At 44.9% G+C, this 23,702-nt stretch overlaps 1 protein-coding gene across 2 annotated transcripts; it reads left to right on the top strand.

The window, feature by feature from the left end:
• Positions 1 to 309: 309 nt before the first annotated feature.
• Positions 310 to 23,650, top strand: Aars1 (alanyl-tRNA synthetase 1). 2 transcript variants are annotated; one of them, XM_027406019.2, is made up of 21 exons: positions 310 to 463; positions 3,002 to 3,166; positions 6,179 to 6,367; positions 6,807 to 6,952; positions 8,808 to 8,999; positions 9,624 to 9,768; positions 10,097 to 10,242; positions 10,661 to 10,769; positions 11,422 to 11,572; positions 13,126 to 13,250; positions 14,151 to 14,295; positions 15,637 to 15,815; positions 16,977 to 17,090; positions 18,677 to 18,883; positions 19,327 to 19,511; positions 20,363 to 20,471; positions 21,036 to 21,149; positions 21,849 to 21,968; positions 22,081 to 22,167; positions 22,496 to 22,609; positions 23,099 to 23,650. In XM_027406019.2, exons 2-21 carry the CDS (start codon positions 3,023 to 3,025, stop codon positions 23,282 to 23,284), a joined length of 2,907 nt encoding a protein of 968 aa, XP_027261820.1. In that variant the 5' UTR covers positions 310 to 463; positions 3,002 to 3,022; the 3' UTR covers positions 23,285 to 23,650. The 2 variants fall into 2 exon arrangements, with proteins under 2 accessions (XP_027261820.1, XP_027261821.1); XM_027406020.2 differs by lacking the exon at positions 310 to 463 and adding an exon at positions 512 to 799.
• Positions 23,651 to 23,702: the final 52 nt, after the last annotated feature.

Here is a 23,702-nt window from a genome sequence, read left to right on the forward strand (position 1 = left end):
GGAAAATACCCTGATTTCGAGGCCAGCCTGGTTCCTATTTTAAAAGGTCAGAAAAAGAACCTTTGAGGACTGTGTATCACTTTGCAGTTAAAACAAGAGTGCTATACAAAAATCTGTAATCGCTACCAAATTCATGTTTTCATCCCTCTTAACTGTAGACTATTTTGGGAATTACCAAAATGTCGACCTCCTGGAGCCAATAGCCAACACTGTCATGTGACACCCATGTCCCAGCTTTCTTGCTCATTGCATCAGCCGAGTCCGGCAGCCTTCCCAGAAACCGGCTTGCAAACTCATTCGCGCTCTGGATGATTGGCCTGTGAGTGGGCCAATAATATATGTAGGAGACTAGGCGTAACGGAGCACTTTTCTCGAGAGAACTCTGATTGGATGGCGAGGTACAGGCCTGGCGCCGGTTGTGGCGGGTGGGTACAGCGGAGTGTCGGAGCATCTGAGGAAGCAGGTAACTGGGGGCGTCTAGCCGTGGGCTCCGGGCGAGGACCCGGTCCTGGGCAAAAGCAAGAGGGCCTCGAGAGCTCTTAAGAGAAGAGCCGGCACTTGCAGGGGGAGGGGCAGCTGCAGCAGCCTGTCGAGTCCCGCCGTCCGGCCCCTGGCCTGGGGAGCGGGATCTAGGCTGGAGCCGAGCCCCAGGCTCGGTAGGAGCACGAACTCGGGAATAGCTTTTGCTGGTGTCTCTGCGTACTGAAAGTGGTGCAGCCTCGGGTGTACTTGCCGAGGACCAAGACCTTGGGAAGCAACCTGCTATTGCTGTTCAGTCACCACCCAGAGCTAACTAAGGGTTTGTCTTCTCTAATTTTAATCCCTTGGGGCGGGCGCGCGGGGGTGGGTGGGGGGCAGACCTGAAGACCAGGGTGACCCATCTGGGTGGATTCCCAGTGAGAGACATCTCCGTTCATTTTATGTTCTCATACCTTAATCCCAGACTGGCCTGAACGTGCTGGCCTTGAACTGCGGGAGTTCTGCCTCGGCTTTTTGAGTGCTGGGATTACAGGCGCAAGCCACCTCTCTCAATTTCCCTCCCTCAGTACCTGAGCGCTGGTATTTTGTCTGGCTGGGGACACAGCTTTGAACAGTCTTCATCCTCTATAGGGCTAATAACCAACATGTCAGATCCTAGTTAACACTTGTTATTTCTGTATATAGTGGTCTCCCTGTGGAGGGCACTGACTGACTCTCCATCTTGGTTTTCAACACAGTACGTGTTCATTATGTTGAATGAATAAGCAAAGATAGGAAATTCAAATGTTCTTTAGAGTTACCTATTTAGAGAAGCAGTTTTCTTTAACAACTACGACTTGTTATAAAGGTAAATTCAGTTTTGCAACCATTGTTCAGAGAGGCGTTCGGAGGAATGGTTGAAAGAATTCGATGTGACAAGATTTCTGAAAACCTAGCCGGGCGTTGGTGGCACAAGCCTTTAATCCCAGCACTTGGGAGGCAGAGGCAGGAGGATCTCTGTGAGTTCGAGACCAGCCTGGTCTACAAGAGCTAGTTCCAGGACAGTCTCCAAAGCCACAGAGAAACCCTGCCTCGGAAAAAAAAATTTTTTTTCTGAAAACCTTGACCTTGACAACCTTGACCTTGATAATCCTTATCATGAACTGCAAGACCCTGTGGGAATGCTGGTCCAGTTTTTTTCATTCAGCCTGTTTTACCATCTTTTTGCCCCTTTGGGGCATCTATCTGAGTGATATGTTGAATTGTAAGTAAATCAGTTGGAGTTGTGGTTGGCTGAGTCAGGATGTCTGTGTGCTGTGTGGCTTATTGATGCAAATAGTACCTGTTTCATTAGGTTTTAGTCCTCGACAAATCCTGTTCAATACAGGCACTAAACTCAGCCTAAAGTGATGCAGTTAAGGTTAGAGCTGGATGTCATGAATGAGAGGGTTGTCATTTTTCTGGATACCCAGTGCAGCACGCCACTACAACACTAGGCAGTTACTGACACACTGACCAAAACCTCCACACATCCTGCCTTTCAGGGACATTATATTACATATAAAAAAAAAAGGCTTTGAAGCCATAAAGTTGCCTTTTTTTGACTCCCTGATCTTCTGAGTCCCTGGACTTATCCAGTCAGCTTCTCTTACTGTAGCATGCTCATTTTGAAATAATGCATACTCTATCACTGAGCTATACCCCCAGTTCTTCTTAGAAAGCCCTGTCCCAGCAAGTGCTCTGGAGATTTTAGGCTACAAAGAGGTTGGTACATTCTTTTTATTTATTTATATGTTTTTATTAATTTTATGTACATGAGGGTTTTAGATCCCCTAGAACTGGAGGTATAGACAGTTGTGGGCTGCCATGTGGGTGCTGGGAATTGAACCCAGGTCCTCTGGAAGTGCTCTTTACTGCTTGCTGAGTCATCTCTCCAGCCCATTGGTACATTCTTGATACTTTAGGGTGGCCTATGGAACAGATAGGCTTATCCTTGAGCTCTTTGCCACTAACACCCAAGTATCAGCCCAAACCTAGCAGCTCTGGCTTTGGGGGCCTGGAACTGTGTGTAACTCTTAAGATGCAGGTTAACGAAGAGTTTGAAAGATCTTTAGGGGCCAGTAGATACAGACTCTTCCTTTCGTTAAAGTGACCCCCTCAAGGATTCAGATTAGAATCCAGGTATCCTAAACTTCTGCCCCTTCCTCAATGGGACCGTAAAGACCATGAGGTCCATTATTCCTTTCTGATTCCTGGCATTGGACGTTCAATGCATGTTTGTGTAGTGAATAAGTCACCTGCTCTGCTTGATGTCTGTTGAGGTTGACAGGTGTAGATACGGCCAGCCGCTTTGCTGGTGCAGCAAAAATCTTTCTTTGACAATAACTATACCCTGGGACGTTGCAACACAGAGATTTTAAGATCAAAAAAAGCTAGCTAACCTTTGTCATTCTTTGACTTGGCTTGAGAAGCCACGAGTCTTGCATAATGCCTATTTTTGGTTTTATTTCCCTAATTTCCTACCATCCTTTCTTTTGTTTAGTATCCTGAGGTGCCTTTCAAGATGGACTCCATGCTAACAGCAAGAGAAATCCGAGAGCGGTTTATAAATTTCTTCAAAAAAAATGAGCACACCTATGTTCACTCTTCTGCTACCATCCCATTGGACGATCCCACTTTGCTCTTTGCCAATGCAGGCATGAACCAGGTAAAGGTTGTCATTCTTTCTACCTGACGAGTGACTGAAGGCAGCTTCCCGTGGTGAACCCGAGTTTCTGAAATGAAGAGTAGTAACAGTGCTGCTTGTAGGTCATGTTTATTAAGAGGGGTTAGGAAGATGGCTTCCACACCTGACCAGTAAATTCATTTTTAATGAGTCTTGAAAAGATTATAGCATTTGAGATCAAGAATTTGATAGGCCAGGTGATAGGCACTGAGTGTGGAAGTGTACTGCTTTAATCCTAACAGTTGAGCAGAGGAAGGTGGCTCTTTGCTTGAGGCCATAGTGAGCTCCAGGACAGCCAGGGCTACATAGTAGAGAGAGCCTGTCTCAAAAGAAATAAAGAATTTAGGAGAATTTGAGGCCAAGCTAGGATACACAGTAAGACCCAGTCTCAAAGAATTTGGGGGGGGGGGGTTTTCGAGACAGGGTTTCTCTGTATTGCTTTGGAGGTTGTCCTGGAACTTGCTCTGTAGACCTGGCTGGCCTCAAACTCACAGACAGTGTCAAAGAAGTGTGTGTGTGTGTGTGTGTGTGTATATATATATATATTTTTTTTTTTTTCTTTTTTCTTTTTGGAGCTCAAGAACAATTTTTCTTAGAACCCCAAGGCAGGCAAATCTGTGAATCTGTAGCAGTTGCCTAGAGGAGAAGGGAGAATAAAAAGCCATGCTTTTTGTGTTAAGCTGTGGTTGGTCAGACAGCCATGTGATAGGCAGGGAGAGAAGCTTTAGAGAAAGAGAGTAAGGAAGTTGAAAGTATCTGAGAAAGCATGCTCAGAGCAGAGGTAGAAATTGGACAAATTTAGAAATTGAGAAAGTGGGCAGAATTAGAAAGGTATGTAGCTACAGCCCTGTAAGCTATGCCCTACCCCCCAAAAAACAACAGTTTTAAGATTTTATTTTTTCATCTTTTAATTGTCTCTTTCTTCTGAGGACAAAAAACTATTTTTATTGTAAAGTTTTGGGGGCTAGAGAGATGAGCACTGGCTGCTTGTCCGGAGGACCTAGGCTCAATTCCCAGCATCCATATGGTGTCTCACAACTATTTGTAACATCCTTTCTATGGATCCAGTGCCATTTTTGGCTCCTTGGGCACTAAGCAAACACATGATACACAGACATATATGTAAGCAAAACACTGATACACATTAAAAATAAAATTAAAATTTTTCTTAAAAATGTTTACAGCCGGTATGGTGGTGGCACACACCTTTAATCCCAGCACTTGGGAGGTAGAGGCCAAATTGGTCTCCAGGACAGCCAAGGCTATGCAGAGAAACTCTGTCTCACAAAAAAGAAAAGAAAAAAAAAAGTGTTTGCAATGTTGTCTTTCTTTTCTTACTGGGGATTGAACCTGGGGCTTCAAGGTGTGATCAGCAAGGACTGTATATTTTTAGCTGTCTTCTTATGTGTATGTGTGAGCACCTGGCCCTGGAAGTCAGAGATCTACCTACCTCAGTCTTCCAAGTGCTGAGATTAAAGGTATATGCTACTACGCCTGTCTATGTAATCCTTACTGTCCTGGAACTCACTGTGTAGACCAGGATGGCCTAGAACTCCCAGAGATCCACTTACTTCTTGTCTCCCAATATCTGGGATTAAAGACATGTACCACCACACCTGGCCTTAGCAAACTTTTTTTTTAATCTTTCGTTTTGTTTTGTTTTTTGAGACAGAGTTTCTCTGTAGCTTTGGAGCCTATCCTAGAACTCACTCAGTAGACCAGGCTGGCCTAGAACTCCCAGAGATCCACTTACCTCTGCCTCCCAAGTGCTGGGATTAAAGTTTAATCTTTTTTTAATGTTTATTTTGTTTCATATGTGTGCATATTTTGTCTGCATACTACATGTGTGCCTGCTGAGGAGGCTGTCAAAGCCCCTGTAACTAGTCGTGAGTCATCATGTGGATGCTGGGAATTGAACCTGGGTCCTCTGAAAGAACAGCAAGTGCTCTTAACCCCTGAGCCATCTCTTCACCCTCTTAAAAATCTTTATTTATTTATTTATTTTCATTTTATATGTATGCATGTTGCTTATACATATTTATGTACTCCATGTGTATGCTATGCCCACAGAAGCCAAAGGAGGATGTTGATTCTCCTAGAATTGGAGTTAGAGACAGTCGTGAGCTACCACACAAGTGCTAAGACCTCAACTTGGTTCCTCTGTAAGAGCAGCAAGATCTCTTAAATGCGAGCCATCTCTCTGGCCCTCCTATTTGATTTTAATTACTTTGTCATAGTCACAAGTAGCTGCTAGTCTCTAAGTTGGAAAACCTGACGTTGTACAGGCCTGGTGAGAACAGTAAATGACAGCTGTATGATTAGCAGTGGACACGGCACAGTATGAATGGATGAATTGCCAGGACAGGGGCATAACAAGCCTGCATGTCCAATCCGTCATCAGCTGGTGGTGATTATACTTCTCTAATCTGTTCCTGTGTTTTACTTCTTTGTCACCTTTACTCCCAAGTGTCACATTAGTTCTGCTAGAAGGATGATCTAAGATAGTGGTTCTCCACCTATCCATGGGTTGTGACCCCTTTGGGGGAACACATATCTGATATCCTGCATATCAGATATTTCATTACAATTCATAATCATGGCAAAATTACAGTTAGGAAGTAGCAACGAAATAATTTTATGGTTGGGGGATCACTGCATCATGAGGAAGTGGATTAAAGGGTGGCAGCATTAGGAAGGTTGAGAACCACGGATCTAAGACATCACAGTCGTTACAGACAATTTCACACATCTACCTGTAGCTGTTCAGATGTGATGTTGCTTTCCCAGTGCAGACCTTTGGGTAATTAGGTCCAGGGAGCAGCCGCTCCCAGATGGTGGTCTCGGCCTTGGTTCTGTCATACCTCTGCTTCTATGTATCAAGGCTCACAAAATCTAAAGGACAGTTTGTGTGTACCCACTTCCTGCCAGGATAAGGACACTTGACATATAGCCTGCAGTCCTTTAAAAATTAAACTATTCCTTTCTCTTTTTTAGTTCAAACCCATCTTCCTAAATACAATTGACCCATCTCACCCTATGGCAAAGCTGAGCAGAGCTGCCAATACCCAGAAATGCATCCGTGCTGGGGGCAAGCACAATGATCTGGATGACGTGGGCAAAGATGTCTACCATCACACCTTCTTTGAGATGCTGGGCTCCTGGTCTTTTGGAGATTATTTCAAGGTAAGCTCAACATAGGTGACTTAGGTTTTTGGTTTTTTGTTGTTGGTTTTTGGTTTTTCGAGACAGGGTTTCTCTGTGTAATAGCCCTGGCTGTCCTAGAACTCCCTCTGTAGACCAGGCTGACCTCAAACTCACAGAGATCTGCCTGCTTCTGCCTCCCCAGTGTTGGGACAAAAGGCATGCGCCACCACCTTCCTGGTAGTTTTTTTTAATCACGAGAATAATTTCCACAAAAGGGACTGAGTTACTAATTTTTATTGTCTTAACATGAAATATCATTTAGAAGATTTGGGAATGAAGGGAATTTAATAATTCTGAGACTTTGTAGAAAACTTTTGTCATTTGATGGTTTTAGTTTCTATTTCCTATATAAATTGAATCTTTGTAGTTTATAACAAAGATATATTGAATCCATGTTCTGTCTCTTTTCTTTTTGTAGGAATTGGCATGTAAGATGGCCCTGGAACTTCTCACCCAAGAGTTTGGTATTCCAGTTGAAAGACTCTATGTTACTTACTTTGGTGGAGATGAAGCAGCTGGCCTAGAGCCAGATCTGGAGTGTAAACAGATCTGGCAAAATTTAGGGTAAGGGGGCTGGAGAGGTGGTCAGTAGTTGAGAGCTCAAACTGCTCTTGCAGAGGACTGGAGTTCTGTTCCTGGTCCTGAAGCTATGGTTCACAATAAGAACCTCAAGGGCATCTAACACCTCTGGTCTCTGAGGAGCCTGCATTCACGTGGACATACATACATACATACATATATAAGTTTTTTTAAATTTGTTTTTTGTTTTTTGTTTTTTTTTCCAGACAGAGTTTCTCTGTGGCTTTGGAGGCTGTCCTGGAACTAGCTCTTGTAGACCATGCTGGTCTCGAACTCACAGAGATCCACCTGCCTCTGCCTCCCGAGTGCTGGGATTACCGGCCAGTTTTTTTTAATTCTTTAAAGAAATTCTTAACTATTAAGAAAAAAAAAAGGGGGGGGTGCATTGGGGATAAGAATGTAACCTGCTTACTGAGAGAGATTCCTAAATTCAGGATGGTCAACCATCCACCCATAATCCTTCCCTCTTTTCTTCCTTCCCCTTATTCTCAGTGGGTTCCAAATATACCCTCAGTCACTCAACTATACCTCCAGCTTCTTGGCAGTTACTTACTACATTTCAGTGTACAACCCAAGTTTGATGACATACCTATAATCCTTATACCCTGGTAGGAGACATAGCAGGGTTCTGAGTTTAGGGTCACCTTTGGCTATACAGCAAGACTCTGTCTCAAAAACATAAACAAAAATATTTTCATTTTAAGTTTTGACAGGAATATGCCACATCTAAACCATGGCTTGCTCCTCGTGGTTTGCTCAGCCTGCTTTCTTATAGAACCCAGGACCACCAGCAAGGATGGCAACATCCACAATGGACTGGGCCCTCCCCCATCAATCACCAATTGAGAAAATGCCTTACAGCCAGATTTTTTTTAATTTTATTTATTTATTATGTATACAACATTCTGCTTCCATGCATATCTGCACACCAGAAGAGGGCATCAGATCTTATAACTGATGGTTGTGAGCCACCATGTGGTTGCTGGGAATTGAACTCAGGACCTCTGGAAGAGCAGTCGGTGTTCTTAACCACTGAGCCATCTCTGCAGCCCCTTTTTTTAATTTTTAAATGGAACTTTTGTTAAGAAAACATGATGCCAGCACTTAGACGGCAAAGGCAGTGGATTTCTGAGTCAGCGAACCCGATCTACATAGCCCTGTTCATGCCAGCCAAGACAAAACTATATGGTGAGACCCTGTCTCAGAAAGAAAGGAAGGAAGGAAGCATTTGCTTAAATTACTTTCAGTTAAAATAATTTTTTTTTTTTTTTCCGAGATAGGGTTTCTCTGTAGCTTTGGAGGCTGTCTTGGAACTCGCTTAGTACACCGGGCTGTCCTCAAGCTCACAGAGATCCGCCTGTCTCTGCCTCCTGAGTGCTGGAATTATAGGTGTGCTGCACCACTGCCTGGCCAAAATAAATGTTTTTAATTGTATATTTTTTTCTAGGCTTTATCTGTATCTTGACATATTTCTATTGGGTTTGATCATCTCATTATGAGGAATCATGTTCTGCTTCCTTAGTAGGCTTTGAATGTAGGCTATTAGTGATTGCCAGAGAGGGAGACTTCTTTCTAAGAAATCATAGGGATCCATTGTGTGGTAGAAGCAAGTCTTGAAAGGATTCCTGGCCAGGCGTTGGTGGTGCATGCCTTTAATCCCAGCACTTGGGAGGCAGAGGTAGGTGGATCTCTGTGAGTTCGAGGCCAGCCTGGTCTCCAGAGCGAGTGCCAGGATAGGCTCCAAAGATACACAGAGAAACCCTGTCTCGAAAAACAAAAACAAAAAAAAAGGATTCCTGTTGATGGTGTCAAGTGGGTTTATCTTCCTTGTTCTTTGCAGACTAGATGATGCCAGAATTCTCCCTGGCAACATGAAGGACAACTTCTGGGAGATGGGTGACACAGGCCCCTGTGGCCCCTGCAGCGAGATCCACTATGACCGGATTGGTGGTAGGGATGCAGCACACCTCGTCAACCAGGATGACCCTAATGTGCTAGAGATCTGGAACCTTGTGTTTATCCAGTATAACAGGTAGTGTGGGTTCTGCTCCTTCCTGCTAAGAGCAATTCTTTTTTCCTTAACCAAGTAGAGAAAGAAATCAGCTGGATGGCTGTCTCCATGGCTTAAATTTGTTTGGGATCTTTATTTCTGGAGACAGTGAGCAGCTTCAGAAGCTCCTGGGATCATGTGTCACTTCTTTACATTATATTGTCAGGTTTCCATTCTGATCCCTGAACAAGATGTACCTATTTTAAAAGCTAATCTTATGTCATATAATGCCTTCCTGAGCCATTTGCCTTCTATTTAAGAATAAGGAGCTGGGCATAGTGGTGTATACCTTTAGTCCTAGCATTCAGGAGGCAAAGGCAGGATGATCTCTATGAGTTCAAGGCTAGCCCAGTCTACATAGTGAAGTCCAGGACAGCTAGGGCTATGTAGAGAGACCCTATCACAACACCACCTCCAGGCCCCCCAAAATAAGAATAAGGCAAGGGTGCTGGATATGAATCTACCCCTCTCTTCACAAACCACACAAGGGCAAATGGTGAATAGTAATAACTTTCAAACAATACTAAGTGAGTTTTAACCAACAGGGAGGGTCCAGAGAAATAGCAGCCTGGGTCCCTGCTTCAACTTCCACTTTGTATCATACAGGGAAACTGATGGCCTTCTGAAACCTCTTCCCAAGAAAAGCATTGATACAGGGATGGGCCTAGAGAGACTGGTATCTGTGCTGCAGAACAAGATGTCCAACTATGACACTGACCTTTTTGTTCCTTACTTCGAAGCCATTCAGAAGGTACTGATCCTGTTGTGAGCATGGACGCTTCTATGGAGGTTTGCAGGATGGACTTTTAGCACTGCCATCATAGATGAATAGCCATATGCTTTGACAGCATCTGCCTATTTCATTATTGTTAGCATACCTTTCTCTGAATAAGGGGAAATTCTGTCCTAGTTGTTGCGGCTAGGGCCTGGCTCTTTCCACTGTCACTTTCTTGGATTTGTGGGATGTGGCAAGATAGTCATCCTTTCTTTCCTAGACCTCTTTGCCCTCTAGGAGCCTGCTTAGGTAGAGCAGCACAAGCAGGACTGTCTCATCAGCCTCTTCTGTTCTTTACCTATAGGGTACAGGTGCCCGGCCATACACTGGGAAAGTCGGTGCTGAGGATGCGGATGGAATTGACATGGCCTACAGGGTTCTGGCTGACCATGCTCGTACCATCACCGTGGCACTGGCCGATGGTGGCCGGCCTGATAACACAGGACGGGGGTGAGTCATTCTCTGGGCAGGGTTTGAACTGGAATTTAAGGCCATACTTTTATTATTGCTTTGTTGCCTTTTGGAAAGGTACAGGGATCCCCTCCCTTCTTTCTAAGAGCTAAAGGGAGTTTTAATTTATTTTAAGACTACTATATTTGATAGTTTCTACTAAGTATTGAGGAAAGGCCAGCACTAAGGCTGTCAGACAGGATCATGGCTCATCCCAGAAACCTGCATTCCTAACAAGCTGGCCTAGGATCTCATACATCAGTCTGGTTTTGTCTTGGTAGTCAAACCAAATTTCTGCAAAAGCAGAGGGGAACAAAAAGTTCATGTTGCTCTGTTTTGAGTAGAATTCTAAAGGGGATACCATGGAACCAGCAGCTGGGGGTGTTTCCTAGTGGATACTAAGATCTGCTTTTCACAGGTACGTGCTGAGGCGGATTCTTCGAAGGGCTGTTCGATATTCCCATGAGAAACTGAATGCCAGCAGGGGTTTCTTTGCTACATTAGTTGATGTTGTCGTACAGTCCCTGGTATGTAGAGAAAGTCCCTGCTTTCATCTTCTATTCTAAATCCATAGTCCAAGAGGCATGTAGTGGGTGGTAACATGGTGCATTTTTTTTTTTTTTTTTAGGATGTTTGTTTTGCTGGGCAGTGGGAGTGCATGTCTTAGTCCCAGCACTTAGGAGGCAGAGGCAGAGGGATCTCTGTGAGTTCAAAGCTGGCCTGGTCTACAAAGTGAGTTCCAGGACAGCCAGGACTGTTATACAGAGAAACCCTGTCTCAAAAAACCAAAAAAAAAAGATTTATTTATTTTATGTATGCGTGCTCTACCTGCATGTACACTGTATGTTAGAAGAGGGCATCAGATCCCACTAGACATAGTTTTGAGCCACCATGTGGTTGCTGGGAATTGAACTAAGGACCTCTGGAAGAGCAGCCAGTGCTTTTAACTGCTGAGACATCTCTCCAGCCCTACTAATGGATATTTTAAGAGTGAGATTATGGAGGTGAGGTATGGTGGTACACTTCTTTAATTCCAGCACTTGGGAGTCAGAGTCCAGTGAGTTTGGGGCCAACCTGACCTACATTGCAAGTTACAGGCCAGACAGGATTATATACATCTCAAAAAAGAAGGGGTGTGTCATGGAACAGAGTCTGGCCTCACTGAGCCTTTTTTGTCAGGGAGACGCATTCCCTGAGCTAAAGAAGGACCCAGACATGGTGAAGGATATTATTAATGAAGAAGAGGTACAGTTTCTCAAGACACTCAGCAGAGGGCGGCGCATCCTGGACCGAAAAATTCAGAGCTTAGGAGACTGCAAGACCATTCCTGGTGAGACCCACTTTTCACCTCCCTCTAGCAGGCACAGGGAATCCTGAGAAAGAATGGTTTCTCACCTCTTCCATGGTTGAAAGTATTTTAATTAAACTGCTTCTGGTATAAAGTAAGACTTAAAGCAAAAGTAATTATAAAAGAATTTACTGTGGTAAAAGTATTCAAACAATATAGAAGTGAAAAGCTAATACATTTTCCAAATACATTTCTCAGAGGCAAAACAACAAGAGCACTGTTAGGAGTTGGCATGATGGCACCTGCAATCTCAGCATGCTGAGACAGGAGAATCCCAAGGCCAAGTCTGTGCTACAGAGCAAAATATGATCGCCAGAAGAAAACAAAAAAGATTTTGGTGTCTAACCAACACTTGAGGATTTTTCTTTATTTGTATGATATCAAAAATAAGCATGGTTTTGTTGGTTTTTTTTTTTTTTTTTTTTTGCTTGGTTGGGTTGGTTGGATTTTGAGATAGGGGTTCCTGGTGTAGACCAAGCTGGCCTCAAACTCAAAAAGATCTGCCTGCTTCTGCCTCCCAAGTAGCAAATAGGTGTCTGTGTTTGCATATAGAAATAACATTTGGGCCTGGGTGGTGGTGGTACATGCCTTTAATCCTAGCAATTTTTTGCTTTATCTTTCACCAGCTGACAATTTTTTGGGGGGGGGATTTTATTTATTATGTATACAACATTCTGCTTCCATGTATATCTGCACACCAGAAAAGGGCACCGGATCTCATTACAGATGGTTGTGAGCCACCATGTGGTTGCTGGGAATTGAACTCAGGACCTCTGGAAGAGCAGTCAGTGCTCTTAACCTCTGAGTCATCTCTCCAGCCCTGTTTTATTTTTTTTAAGACAGTGTTTCTCTGAGTAGCCTGGCTGTCCTGGAACTCACAGAGATCCTCCTGCCTCTGCCTCCAGAGTGCTAGGATCAAAGGCATGTACTGCTGCCACTCATCTGAGAAAAATAAATTTTAAAGGCTTTTTTTACCACCCAATCCCCTCCCTTTTTTTATTTATTTTTTTTTTTTTTTAGTTTTCAGGACATGGTTTCTCTGTGGCTTTTGGAGGCTGTCCTGGAACTAGCTCTCGTAAACCGGGTGGACCACCACCACCGGGTTTCCCCCACCCAATTTGAAAAAATTTAAATATACGTATATGGGTGGGTTGCCGTGTGATTGCAGTGCCCATAGAGGAGAGAAGAGGGCACTGGACCCCTGGGAAGCTAAAGTTAGTAGGTAATTGTGAGTAGTCCAACATGGGTGCTGGTAACCAAACCTAGTCCTCTGCAAGAGCAACAAGTTTTCCATCTCTCCAGTTCTGGTTATTTTCTTTTTATTGAAGTGTAATGTTTAAAGAGAAAGATTAATGAATTCATTTATGGTGCTCACATCAAGAAACGGAAATTTACCTTCTGTTCAGTCCTAAAAGATTTGACTTGCCTTAACTCTATTTACTAATGTCACTCCCAGCAGTCTCCTGGGAGGGCTTGGCCTGGGAAAGGAAGGGTTTGTCCATGTTATTTTGACACAGTTCCTTTGTATGCTGTAGGAGATACTGCTTGGCTCCTCTATGACACTTACGGATTCCCAGTGGATCTCACTGGATTGATTGCTGAAGAGAAGGGCCTGGTGGTAGATATGGATGGCTTTGAAGAAGAGAGGAAACTAGCTCAGGTAAAGAATGAAGAGTGACTTGTGGGCACCTGTCTTCCCAGTTCACTTTCTCTTTTTTCTTTTCTTTTCTTTTCTTTCTTTCTTTCTTTCTTTCTTTCTTTCTTTCTTTCTTTCTTTCTTTCTTTCTTTTTTTCTTCTTCTTTTCTTTTCTAACAGTGTTTCTCTGTGTAGCCCTAGCTGTCCTGGAGCTCACTCTGTAGACCAGGCTGACCTCGAACTCAGAGATCCCCCTGCCTCTGCCTCCCTAGTGCTGGGATTAAAGGCATGTGCTACTACTGCCAGGCCTGCTTTTTCTTAAGAAATGGCGTCTATTTCTATTACCACCAACACCAAAAAAAGAAAAGAATGTGTAGTGTAGGCAGGAAAGGCAAGATCTACTCAGGCACAAATCAGTTTGACTTCTTTCCCTTAAAAGTCTTTTCCTGCTGGGCAGGGGTGGTGCATGCCTTTAATCTCAGCACTTGGGAGACAGAGGCAGGGGGATCTCAATGAGTTCAAGGCCAGCCTGGTCTACAGAGTGAGTTCCAGGACAGTTATACAGAGAAACAATGTCTTGGGGGAAAAAAACCCAAAAAAGTCTTTTCCCTAGACCAGTGTCTCTCAGCTGGAGGCATCCTTCCTGGGGCATTTTGCAATAATGTATTAAAAGCATTTTTAGTTTTCACAACTAGAGACTGATACTCCCATCATCTTGTTGATAGAGCATAGAGATGCTGCTCCGTGTTCTGCATGCAAGAGGATAGCCCCAAAACAAAGGCTAGTCAAGCTCCAAATGCCAGCAGTGCTAAGATTAAAGAACACTATTCTTTAGTTTTTCACTGGCTACAGTTTGGCAAGCCTCACTTCTCTTTTCTTCTATACTGAGGTAACTCAGGGTTTTTTTTTCTCTTGTTTTGACAGCTGAAGTCACAGGGCAAGGGAGCCGGTGGGGAAGACCTCATCATGCTGGACATTTATGCTATTGAGGAGCTCCGGGCAAAGGGTTTGGAGGCGACAGATGATTCTCCAAAATACAACTACCATTCTGACTCCAATGGTAGCTATGGTATGTTGCTGTTCCTTCTGCTTCCATGCTGTCTCCCTTTTAATTTGGGAGATCAGTCTCATAGGCATCCTCTGCTGGTGGTTACCTTAACTATTTTGAAATATAGTTACAGAAAGTTGTTTTTTAAAACATCACAGGGAGGTTCCAGCTACCCTTAAACCAATTTCCCTTAATTGTAACACTTTACAGGGAAAAAAAGGCAATTGACCTTGAAACAGTCATAGTATCTGTTGAACTCTGCACAGGCATAATTTCAAAGAATCTAAATAAACAAATGAAAATGCACTACTTGGGCCCTGGAAGAGATCTTATACAAAAATCCATATAGTGAGGCTGTTATTTATTTATTTGTTCCCCCCCCCCCAGGGAAGGAAGTTCTGTTGGGGAAAGGGAAGGGGAAGAAGGAAGAGAGGATGGGAGGGAGACAGAGACGGAGAGACCCATCTCAAAGAAACGGCAGGAGAGTTAAAATTTGTTTTGTTTTAAATTTTTTGAGACAGTGTCCTACTGTGTAGCCCTGATATTCTAGAACTTCTTAAACGTAGACCAGGCTGGCCTTGAACTCATAGGAATCCACCTGTTTTAGACTCCTAAGTGCTTATATTAAAGGCGTGTGCCACCATGCCCATTCCAAGTCCATTAGCTTTAAGTGTGTGTAGTGTGTGTAAGAGAAACAGAGTTTGAACTAGACAACTGTATGAGGCAGAATCAAATTTCCCAAGTTTGTTGTCTAAGATAGAGGGTGACTAATTGTCCAGTTTGTGCAGACATGCCTCAGTGTTAACACTGAGAGCTTGTACCCTAGGAAACCCCTGAGTTTTAGAAACTGGAACACTTAGTCAACCTACTGAGTATTGAGTCTCTGGTGGAAAATCAGTGTGCTAGTTATTTTATAAAGTCTAATGAGCTGGCTTTCAAACATAAAATTAGACAGGACCTAAGTATTGAGAAATATGAGTTTAGCAAAAGGCAACTAAGGATATGTGATTGGAGCCAGGTATGGTGTTACATGCTTTTAATCCCAATACACAGGATGCAGACGCAGGTGGATCTCTGTGAATTGGAAGCCATCCTGGTCTATATAGAGAATTCTGTGGATCTCTGTGAATTGGAGGCCATCCTGGTTTATGTAGAGAATTCCAGGCCAGCAAGGGTTACATATTAAGACCCTGTCTCCAAAACAACCACAAAGAGAGTATGTGAGTTGGCCTGGGGATGGTAACTCAGTGGTGGTGTGCTTGTGTAATGTGTGAGTATCTGGGTCAGTCTCAGCACAGGGGAAATATATATATATCAACCAAGTCCCTGACCTCTCTTCCCCCATTTCTGTCTGTTGAGCAGTGTTTGAGTGCACAGTGGCTACTGTGCTTGCTCTGCGAAGAGAAAAGATGTTTGTGGAAGAGGTGGTCACTGGCCAGGAGTGTGGAGTAGTGCTGGACAAGACCTGTTTCTATGCCGAACAAGGAGGGCAGATCTACGATGAAGGCTACTTGGTGAAGGTTGATGACAGCAGTGAGGATGTAAGGCCAAACTTCTTTCTTGTTGGCTCTGGAAGGCTAGGCATAGAGCTGGGTGGCCTCTTTTACTCCTTCATACTCTGGGCTATGGGGAGGTGATTTGACAGATGTTTGGGATTTAGTCTTTTGTTGGTATATCTTCTGCAGACAAGAGAACTGCTTCTATTTGTTTTGTTTTGTTTTGAGACAAGGTTTTTGGCCAGCTTGGGATTTATTTGTAGACCAGCTGGCCTCAAACTCAGATATCCTCCTGCCTCTGCCTTCTGAGTGCTGGGATTGAAGTCATACATCGAGACCGCCTGGTGAAGACTGCTTCTTATATGTGTGGCTATCTCAGTTCTTAGGTACCCTTGTAGGGTTATCCTTGCAGCCAGGATGCAATGCTAACACTTGTTTCCTACATGCTTCCTTATGAATGAGGATAATAAGGATACTCTTCACTTGTTGATTGGTTTTGTTGGCTTTTTTGCTTTGGTTTTGGAGACAAGCTTTCTCTGTTTAACAGTCCTGACTGTCCTGGAACTACCTCTAGACCAGGCTGGCCTCGAACTCACAGAGATGGCCTGCCTTTCTGCCTCTCGAGTACTAGGACTAAAGGTGTGTGCCACCACCACCCAGCTTGTTTGTTGGCTTTTTGAGGCAGGGTCTCACACTTATAGTTCAGGTGGATCTTGAATGCCCAGTAATCTGCCTTAGTCTTTCCTGTGCTGGGAGTAGAGGTATGCATCACCATACCCAGCCGAGACCACTCTTGAAGGGCAAACATTCTTAGAGAAAGCTCAACCTCTGACTTGGCCACTGCTGAGTGTTTGGTCCTGATGAGACAGTCACTTGGTCTCCTTTGGCAGCCGATTTCTACCAGTAAGATAGGATCCTTTCATAGAATGTCAAGATGTTCCTTGCTGAGGAAGTAGCTCAGTTGGTAGAGCACTTAATTGGCATGAACAAGGGTTCAATCCCAGCACTGTATTGAACTGGTCTTGTAATCCTAGCAGTTGAGAGTGAGAAGGCAGGAAGATTAAAGTCAAGTGTCCCTAGGCTACCCAGCACATTAAAGTGCAGTATGTGTATCATCTAATGGTAGGGGTATATGTATACATAAAGGAGAATTGATATTTGTTATTTGGAAATTTTATTTACCCATTGGTGTCCTTGACTCTGCAGAAAACTGAGTTTACGGTGAAGAATACTCAGGTCCGAGGCGGGTATGTGCTGCATATAGGAACAATATATGGAAACCTGAAAGTGGGGGATCAAGTTCGGCTTTTCATTGATGAGGTAAGTTGCATATGCTGGTCCATGCTGGATGTTTATTTATTTACTTAGGTGTTTTGAAACAATCTCTTGTAGTTAAAGCTGGCCTTACAGTAATCCTGCTGCCTCAGCCTCCCCAGTCATGGGCCTGTGCTACCCTGCCCAGCTCCCCTTTTGATCTTGTTACATTACCTCCTTTAGTTTTTAACTATTAATGTTTGTTGGTTGGTTGATTGATTGATTGATTTTAGGCTTTCCCTTTTTTCTTTTTTTGAGGTAGGGTCTCTCTATAGAGCCCTTGCTTTCCTGTAACTCCCTATAAAGACCAGACTGGCCTCAAACTCAGAGATCTGCTGGCCTCTGCCTCCAAAGTGGTGGGACTAAAGGTGTGCACCACCATACCTGCCTATTTTTACTATTTTAAAAGGCATATTTATTTTATCTCTGTGTGCACATGCCATAGCATACATGTGGAGGTCAAGGACAGCTTGAAGTAGTCAATTCTTATCAGTACCAGGTATTGAACTCAGATTGTCAAGCTTGGTGGCAAACACCTTTGCCCACTGAAGCATTTCTTTGGCCTGTCCTAAGTGAAACTGTTAGCAAACTACTGTAGTAAATTTTGGTGCATTTTGTAGATTGTAAAAGAAGACACTAACACTCAAGTCTATTTGGTCCCAAGTTAATCTTTTCATAAGTGTTTCATTTATTATTTGACAATTTCATACATGTATACAATTTATCTTGATCCTATCTTCCTTAGAAACACCCCCTTCTCCCGTGGATTGCTTTTCAAACACCAAGAACTTTTTCAGGAGCCAAGGAACTTGTATTAAGATCTGGGAAGCCAGGCAATGTGTGGGCACATCTGGCATCCTTGTTGTTGGGCTTAAGCAGGAGGGTCAAGAGTTTAAGGTTGCCTCTGGGTCACTCAGTGTGATGCTGTCTCAAAAAGAGAACAGAACTAGGTTCTGTTTTTGAGTAGCTCCAGAGTAATAGCATAAAAGCAAGTAGTACTGTGTGTTGCACATTATATAAGAATTATGGGGCCAGTTTCTCCTTGTTTGTTGCTCATCTCTAGGCTTTGCTCAGGATTTGGTTTCCTGAACCAAAAAGGTAGTTGTGAGATGTGTTGTCCAAGACAGGGTTTAGCAAGCTTCCTTTTGGAAAGGGTTGAGTGCTAAGTACTTTTGAATCTTCATGCTACACGGTCTCAATCACAATTTCTCAGCTGTGCTGTGGTACTGTGTGTTTGCTGTGTATAAACAGATGAATGTAGTTGTGTTTCAATAAACACATTTATAAAACCAACAACAGGCTTGGCTTGGTGGCTTGAGCCTTTAATTCTAGTACTCAGGAGGTAGAGCCAGGTAGAACTACATAGTGAGACATTGACTCATAAAAAACAAAACCCAAACAGACAACAAGTCAGATGTGACCGGGCAGCCCTGTTCTATGCAGAGGAAAGGGGTGGGCACACGCCTTGGGGGTTCCTCATTCTCACACCCCGTTGACCAGAGCTTAGTTTTTTTACCCTGAGCAGCCTTAAATTTAACAGATTTTTCTAGTACTTGGGAACAGCTTTCTAGCAGCCATCTCTATCCCTGCAGCCCCGGCGGAGACCTGTCATGAGCAACCATACAGCCACGCACATTCTGAACTTCGCCCTGCGCTCCGTACTGGGGGAAGCGGACCAGAAAGGCTCACTGGTTGCTCCTGATCGCCTTCGGTTTGACTTCACTGCCAAGGGAGCCATGTCCACCCAGCAAATCAAGGAGGCTGAGGAGATTGTCAATGCCATGATTGAGGCAGCTAAGGTAGGTTCTTGGGCCATGTGCTCCCTCTTCCTGCACCATCACTTTGTGTCGTGGAGGTTCAGCAGTCCAGATGTTCCCACTCTATTGTACCATGTCCTGACTTGTTCATAGATTCCCTGACAGCAGTGGTTCTCTGACTGCTTTTATAGTGGCGACCCGTTCCTCCTGGAGAGGGGTCTCTGATCTTCCACCTCCTTTAACAGCCAGTGTTTTGTGCTTGCTTACATACAGTGTTTTCACTTCAGATTTGGCTCACAGTTTAACAAAAAGGTTAGAAATTCCTGTCTGGCTTCCTTTGCTTTTGCATGAGATGTTTTTTTTAGAAGGCTTAGGGTGTGTGCCAGACACAGTGGGGTTACAGGCCTGTGTTCTCTCTACGACTGCTCCCTCACCTTCAGAGATTATTCCAGCTTTTTTCCCCTCTTGTCTTCTTTTTATGGCAGCCTGTCTATACCCAGGACTGTCCCCTGGCAGCAGCAAAAGCCATCCAAGGCCTTCGCGCCGTGTTTGATGAGACCTATCCTGACCCTGTGCGAGTCGTTTCCATTGGGGTCCCCGTGTCAGAGCTGTTGGATGACCCCTCTGGGCCTGCCGGCTCCCTCACTTCTGTTGAGTTCTGTGGAGGAACGTGAGTACCTTGGTAGGAACAGCCACAGATGAGCTCACCTGCTGTTGGCACCCCACTTTGAGGACATGAACAGACTAAACCAAACTGTCATGTTCTTTTGTTTGTTTGCTGCCCTCCTCTGACCTGCTGGGATATATGTAGACAGAACACTGTATATATAATAAACAAACAAGTAATAAATAAATCTTAAGAAAAAAAATGGGCTGGAGAGATGGCTCAGAGATTAAGAGCACTGACTGCTCTTCCAGAGGTCCTGAGTTCAATTCCCAGCAACCACATGGTGGCTCACAACCATCTGTTAGATCTGGTGCCCTCTTATGGTATGCAGATATACATGGAAGCAGAATGTTGTATGCATAATAAATAAATAAAATCTTTTTTAAAAAAAAAGAAAGAAACATCAGCATTTTGATGATAGTCTCACTTGATTTTCATAACAGCCTTGTGAGGGAGACATGTCCCCTTTCATACTTTGAATGTTCTGAGGCCCTGGCTTTAGGCTCGGCCCTCTCTTCCCTCCCTTTAAGATCATTGCTTCCGGCCTATGATCTTAAAGTCCCATCAAAGTGAATGGCCACTGGGGTAGGGGGTAGTGAATGTTTTTAATCCCAGCACTTGGGATGCAGAGGCAGACAGATGTCTGAGTTTGAGGCCAGCCTGGTCTACATAGTGAATTCCTGGCCAGCCAGGGTTACAGAGAGAGAGACCCTGTCTCAAAAAAAAAAAAAAAAAAAAAAAAAAAAGGACTTACCTACTGTGAAGGATTGAATTCTTTATAGGGAGGAGGCATCTCACCCAGGGCTCCCAGACTTCTTCCTCTTCTTCATAGCCTTGTATGCTCTGCCCTTCAGGCATCTACGGAATTCCAGTCACGCAGGAGCTTTCGTGATAGTGACTGAAGAAGCTATTGCCAAGGGTATCCGGAGGATTGTTGCTGTCACAGGTGCTGAAGCCCAGAAGGTGAGATCAGGCTGGTGTGTGGGCCCTGCCTGTCAGAGGAAGCTATCACTGTACAAGATTTCTAGCTGTTTAATCTTTCACATCTTGGGCCCAGTACATAATGACACTTGCCACAAAGACTAACAACCTGAGTTTGTTGCCAGTGACCCACATAAAGTGTGGAAGAGAACTGGCTCCATAAAGTGTTCTCTGACTTCCACATGTGTTCCGTGCACACATGCACACACCACACACACACACACATCCCTCCCAGCATTATCTATGTCAGAGTTGTCCTGCTTTATACGCCCTTCCCTCTCCACTTAGCCCACAAGCCCCACCTAATGTGAGCTACATGGCACAAAGGACCGTTGCTCTGTGGTGAGAACTCTAGCTTGTTTTGGACCCTGGGGAATGGTCCTCTCACCAGGTGAAAGGGCTTCTCATTCATGAGGACCTGGTTAGCCTGGACCTGAATCACAGTGCAGCCTTTGCTGGTGAGGTGTGTGTGGCTGGAGCACTTGCTTCCTGAAGGAAGGAAACCCCTGGTGTTTACAGCTCTAATTGTAATTGTTCTCCTCCTAGGCCCTCAGGAAGGCAGAGAGCTTGAAGAGATCTCTGTCTGTCATGGAGACCAAAGTGAAGGCCCAGACTGCACCCAACAAGGATGTGCAGCGGGAGATTGCCGACCTTGGTGAGGTGAGGATGGCTTTTGTCTGCTTCAGGGTGGGTTTGCTCCGTAGCAATCCTAAGGAGTAAGACTATCCCCGTGCTTGGACCTTCTCTTCTTTTATTTGTTGTACTTTTTTGAAACAAAGTCTTACTCTGTAGCCCAGACTAGCCTAGAACACTCCACAGCTCAGGTGGTCTCAAATTTGCTCTAGCCTTATCATCTCTCTTCAGACATGAGCCACACGCTGGGTGGGGAAGGTGGGGTGTAGGGTTTTTGTTGCTGCTGTTGTTTGAGAAAGGCTATCACTATGCAACCCATGCTGCCCTTGAACTGTGTGTAGCACAATGGCTGGTTATTTCTCGGTAAGCTAAGCTTCCAGCGAGTCTGCAGGCTATGTTGAGAGCTAAGCCCTCTTTATGACACTTTCTCTCCAGCCCTGTTGTGATGGCTGCTACAATGAGTGCCTAGTCCTTTTTATTAATCCAAATTTTTATTTATTTATATTTTTTGGATTCTCCTTGTCGCCTTCCCTTCTCCCCTCTCCTCTTTTACCCTCCCCGCTAGAGTGACTAGTCTTAAAGCCGATATTGTTGTGGTTTTTCTGTTTTCTCAGTCACTGACCATGGAAAACAGGCTCAAAGACAGTAGGGTGGGTTAGAGTAGGCTTGAATTTCATCCTGCCACCTAGTAGCCCAAACCAGGACAGACTTCTGTTTTGGTTCCAGGCCCTGGCTACCGCAGTCATCCCACAGTGGCAGAAAGATGAACAACGAGAGACTTTGAAATCCCTGAAGAAGGTCATGGATGACCTAGACCGTGCTAGCAAAGCCGATGTTCAGAAGCGAGTAAGTCTTGGCAGTGGTGGCAGCTGGAAAAGAGCCCAAAGGTTTTCCTGGACAGAGACTTGGTTTAGAGTCTGGGCACTTGGCCTATATGTCTCTCCTGGACTTCTTGTAGGTGTTAGAGAAGACAAAGCAGCTGATTGACAGCAACCCCAACCAGCCCCTGGTCATCCTGGAGATGGAGAGTGGCGCCTCGGCCAAGGTAGGCAGGGGTGAGGGCCAGGGCTGCCCTTCTTGTCAGCTGTGTGTGTGTTTTCCCTCCCAGCCTTGTCAGACCTCTGGTGGCTCTGAGGCCCACTGCTTAGTACTGAAATTAGGCTGAGCCATGGAGAGACCTGGTAGCCTGAGAAAGATGAGCTCCCTAGCAGAGAGTTTGGGCAGGACCCTGCCTTTCGTCTTTGCATGGGCTCCCAGGGACAGCATCTACTAAGGAAAAGGGGTGGTGCTCTGAGGACGGAGTTCCAGACCCCCTTGTAGAAAGCTGGACTCCCTGTCCTGGTGCTATGACCTGACATGAAGTTATCCCACAGGCCCTGAATGAAGCTTTGAAGCTGTTCAAGACTCATTCTCCTCAGACGTCTGCAATGCTCTTCACAGTGGACAACGAGGCTGGCAAGATCACATGCTTGTGTCAGGTTCCCCAGGTCAGAACTCCCTATAGCCTCACTCTAGATCAGCTAAGCCATGGTGACGCACACCTTTAATCCCAGCACTCAGGCAGAGGCAGGCAGATTTTGAGTTTGAGGCCAGCCTGGTCTATAGAGCAAGTTCCAGGACATAAGGGGCGGAAAAAGCCTACAAACTCCTTTGCCAATGGGAAGCACTGTCTGTATCTTCTCAGAGAGGGGTTCTTTGTAGTATTTGCCAAGACACTGTGTATGTGTATGTGTCCCAAGGCCTTCCTGTTGGTAGATGTGTTAACTACTGGCTGGTGCCTGGCATTGCTTTTTGTTCTCACCTTGACAGTGGCCATAGCTGCTCCCCTGTCGCAGCTGTAGAGTCAGTCTTGGCCTCTGGTAGCATCACCCAGGATATGAGTCGTGTTGGTGGCTCCCCTCCTTGTGGTGTCCCTCTGTTCCCCATCTCAATCCCATGTTCTATTCTAACTACCATTTCCCCTTCCTGTCTTCTAGAATGCAGCCAACCGAGGCCTAAAAGCCAGCGAATGGGTGCAGCAGGTTTCAGGCCTGATGGATGGTAAAGGAGGTGGCAAGGATGTGTCTGCCCAGGCCACAGGCAAGAACGTGGGCTGCCTCCAGGAAGCCTTGCAGCTGGCTACCTCCTTTGCCCAGCTCCGCCTGGGAGATGTGAAGAACTGACAGGAGAGAAGCCCTCACTGGGAAGCGTTTCCCCATCAAACAAATGTGTCAGAATGCAGGAGTGCACCCAGGAGCTCCCCTGCCATGAAGACATTTGAGTCTTGGGACCTTTCAGTCGCCCTATCCGTCCTAATCCAGCAGTAACTGGAACATACCTGGAGCTGTCCTGTGACTTATTGCCCCTTTCCGTTACTGCTCTGAGCCATACTGTCAGCACCATCTGTCTAGAATCACTACCCCAGGAATGCTGTTGAACATCACCGTGATCATGTCTAGATAAGACCACTCTGCCGACCTGAGGCTTCTAGGTCATCTGCAGGTAGGAAGCCTTTTTGTTGCAGAAAATAAAAAGGACCATGTGCAATACTTGATAAATGCATTCTACTTTTTCTCCCCGGGGTGGACCCTGACTCCCTGT

The sequence above is a fragment of the Cricetulus griseus genome, chromosome 3 (assembly GCF_003668045.3).
Source record: "Cricetulus griseus strain 17A/GY chromosome 3, alternate assembly CriGri-PICRH-1.0, whole genome shotgun sequence".
In the NCBI taxonomy this organism is placed as follows: domain Eukaryota; kingdom Metazoa; phylum Chordata; class Mammalia; order Rodentia; family Cricetidae; genus Cricetulus; species Cricetulus griseus.

Excerpts from the sequence above, each read along its gene's own strand:
- Aars1 (XM_027406019.2), top strand. The coding sequence starts at position 3,023 with ATGGACTCCATGCTAACAGCAAGAGAAATCCGAGAGCGGTTTATAAAT. Across the intron at positions 18,884-19,326 it reads CCATGATTGAGGCAGCTAAG|CCTGTCTATACCCAGGACTG; the intron begins GTAGGTTCTTGG and ends TTTTTATGGCAG. Across the intron at positions 22,168-22,495 it reads AGAGTGGCGCCTCGGCCAAG|GCCCTGAATGAAGCTTTGAA; the intron begins GTAGGCAGGGGT and ends GTTATCCCACAG.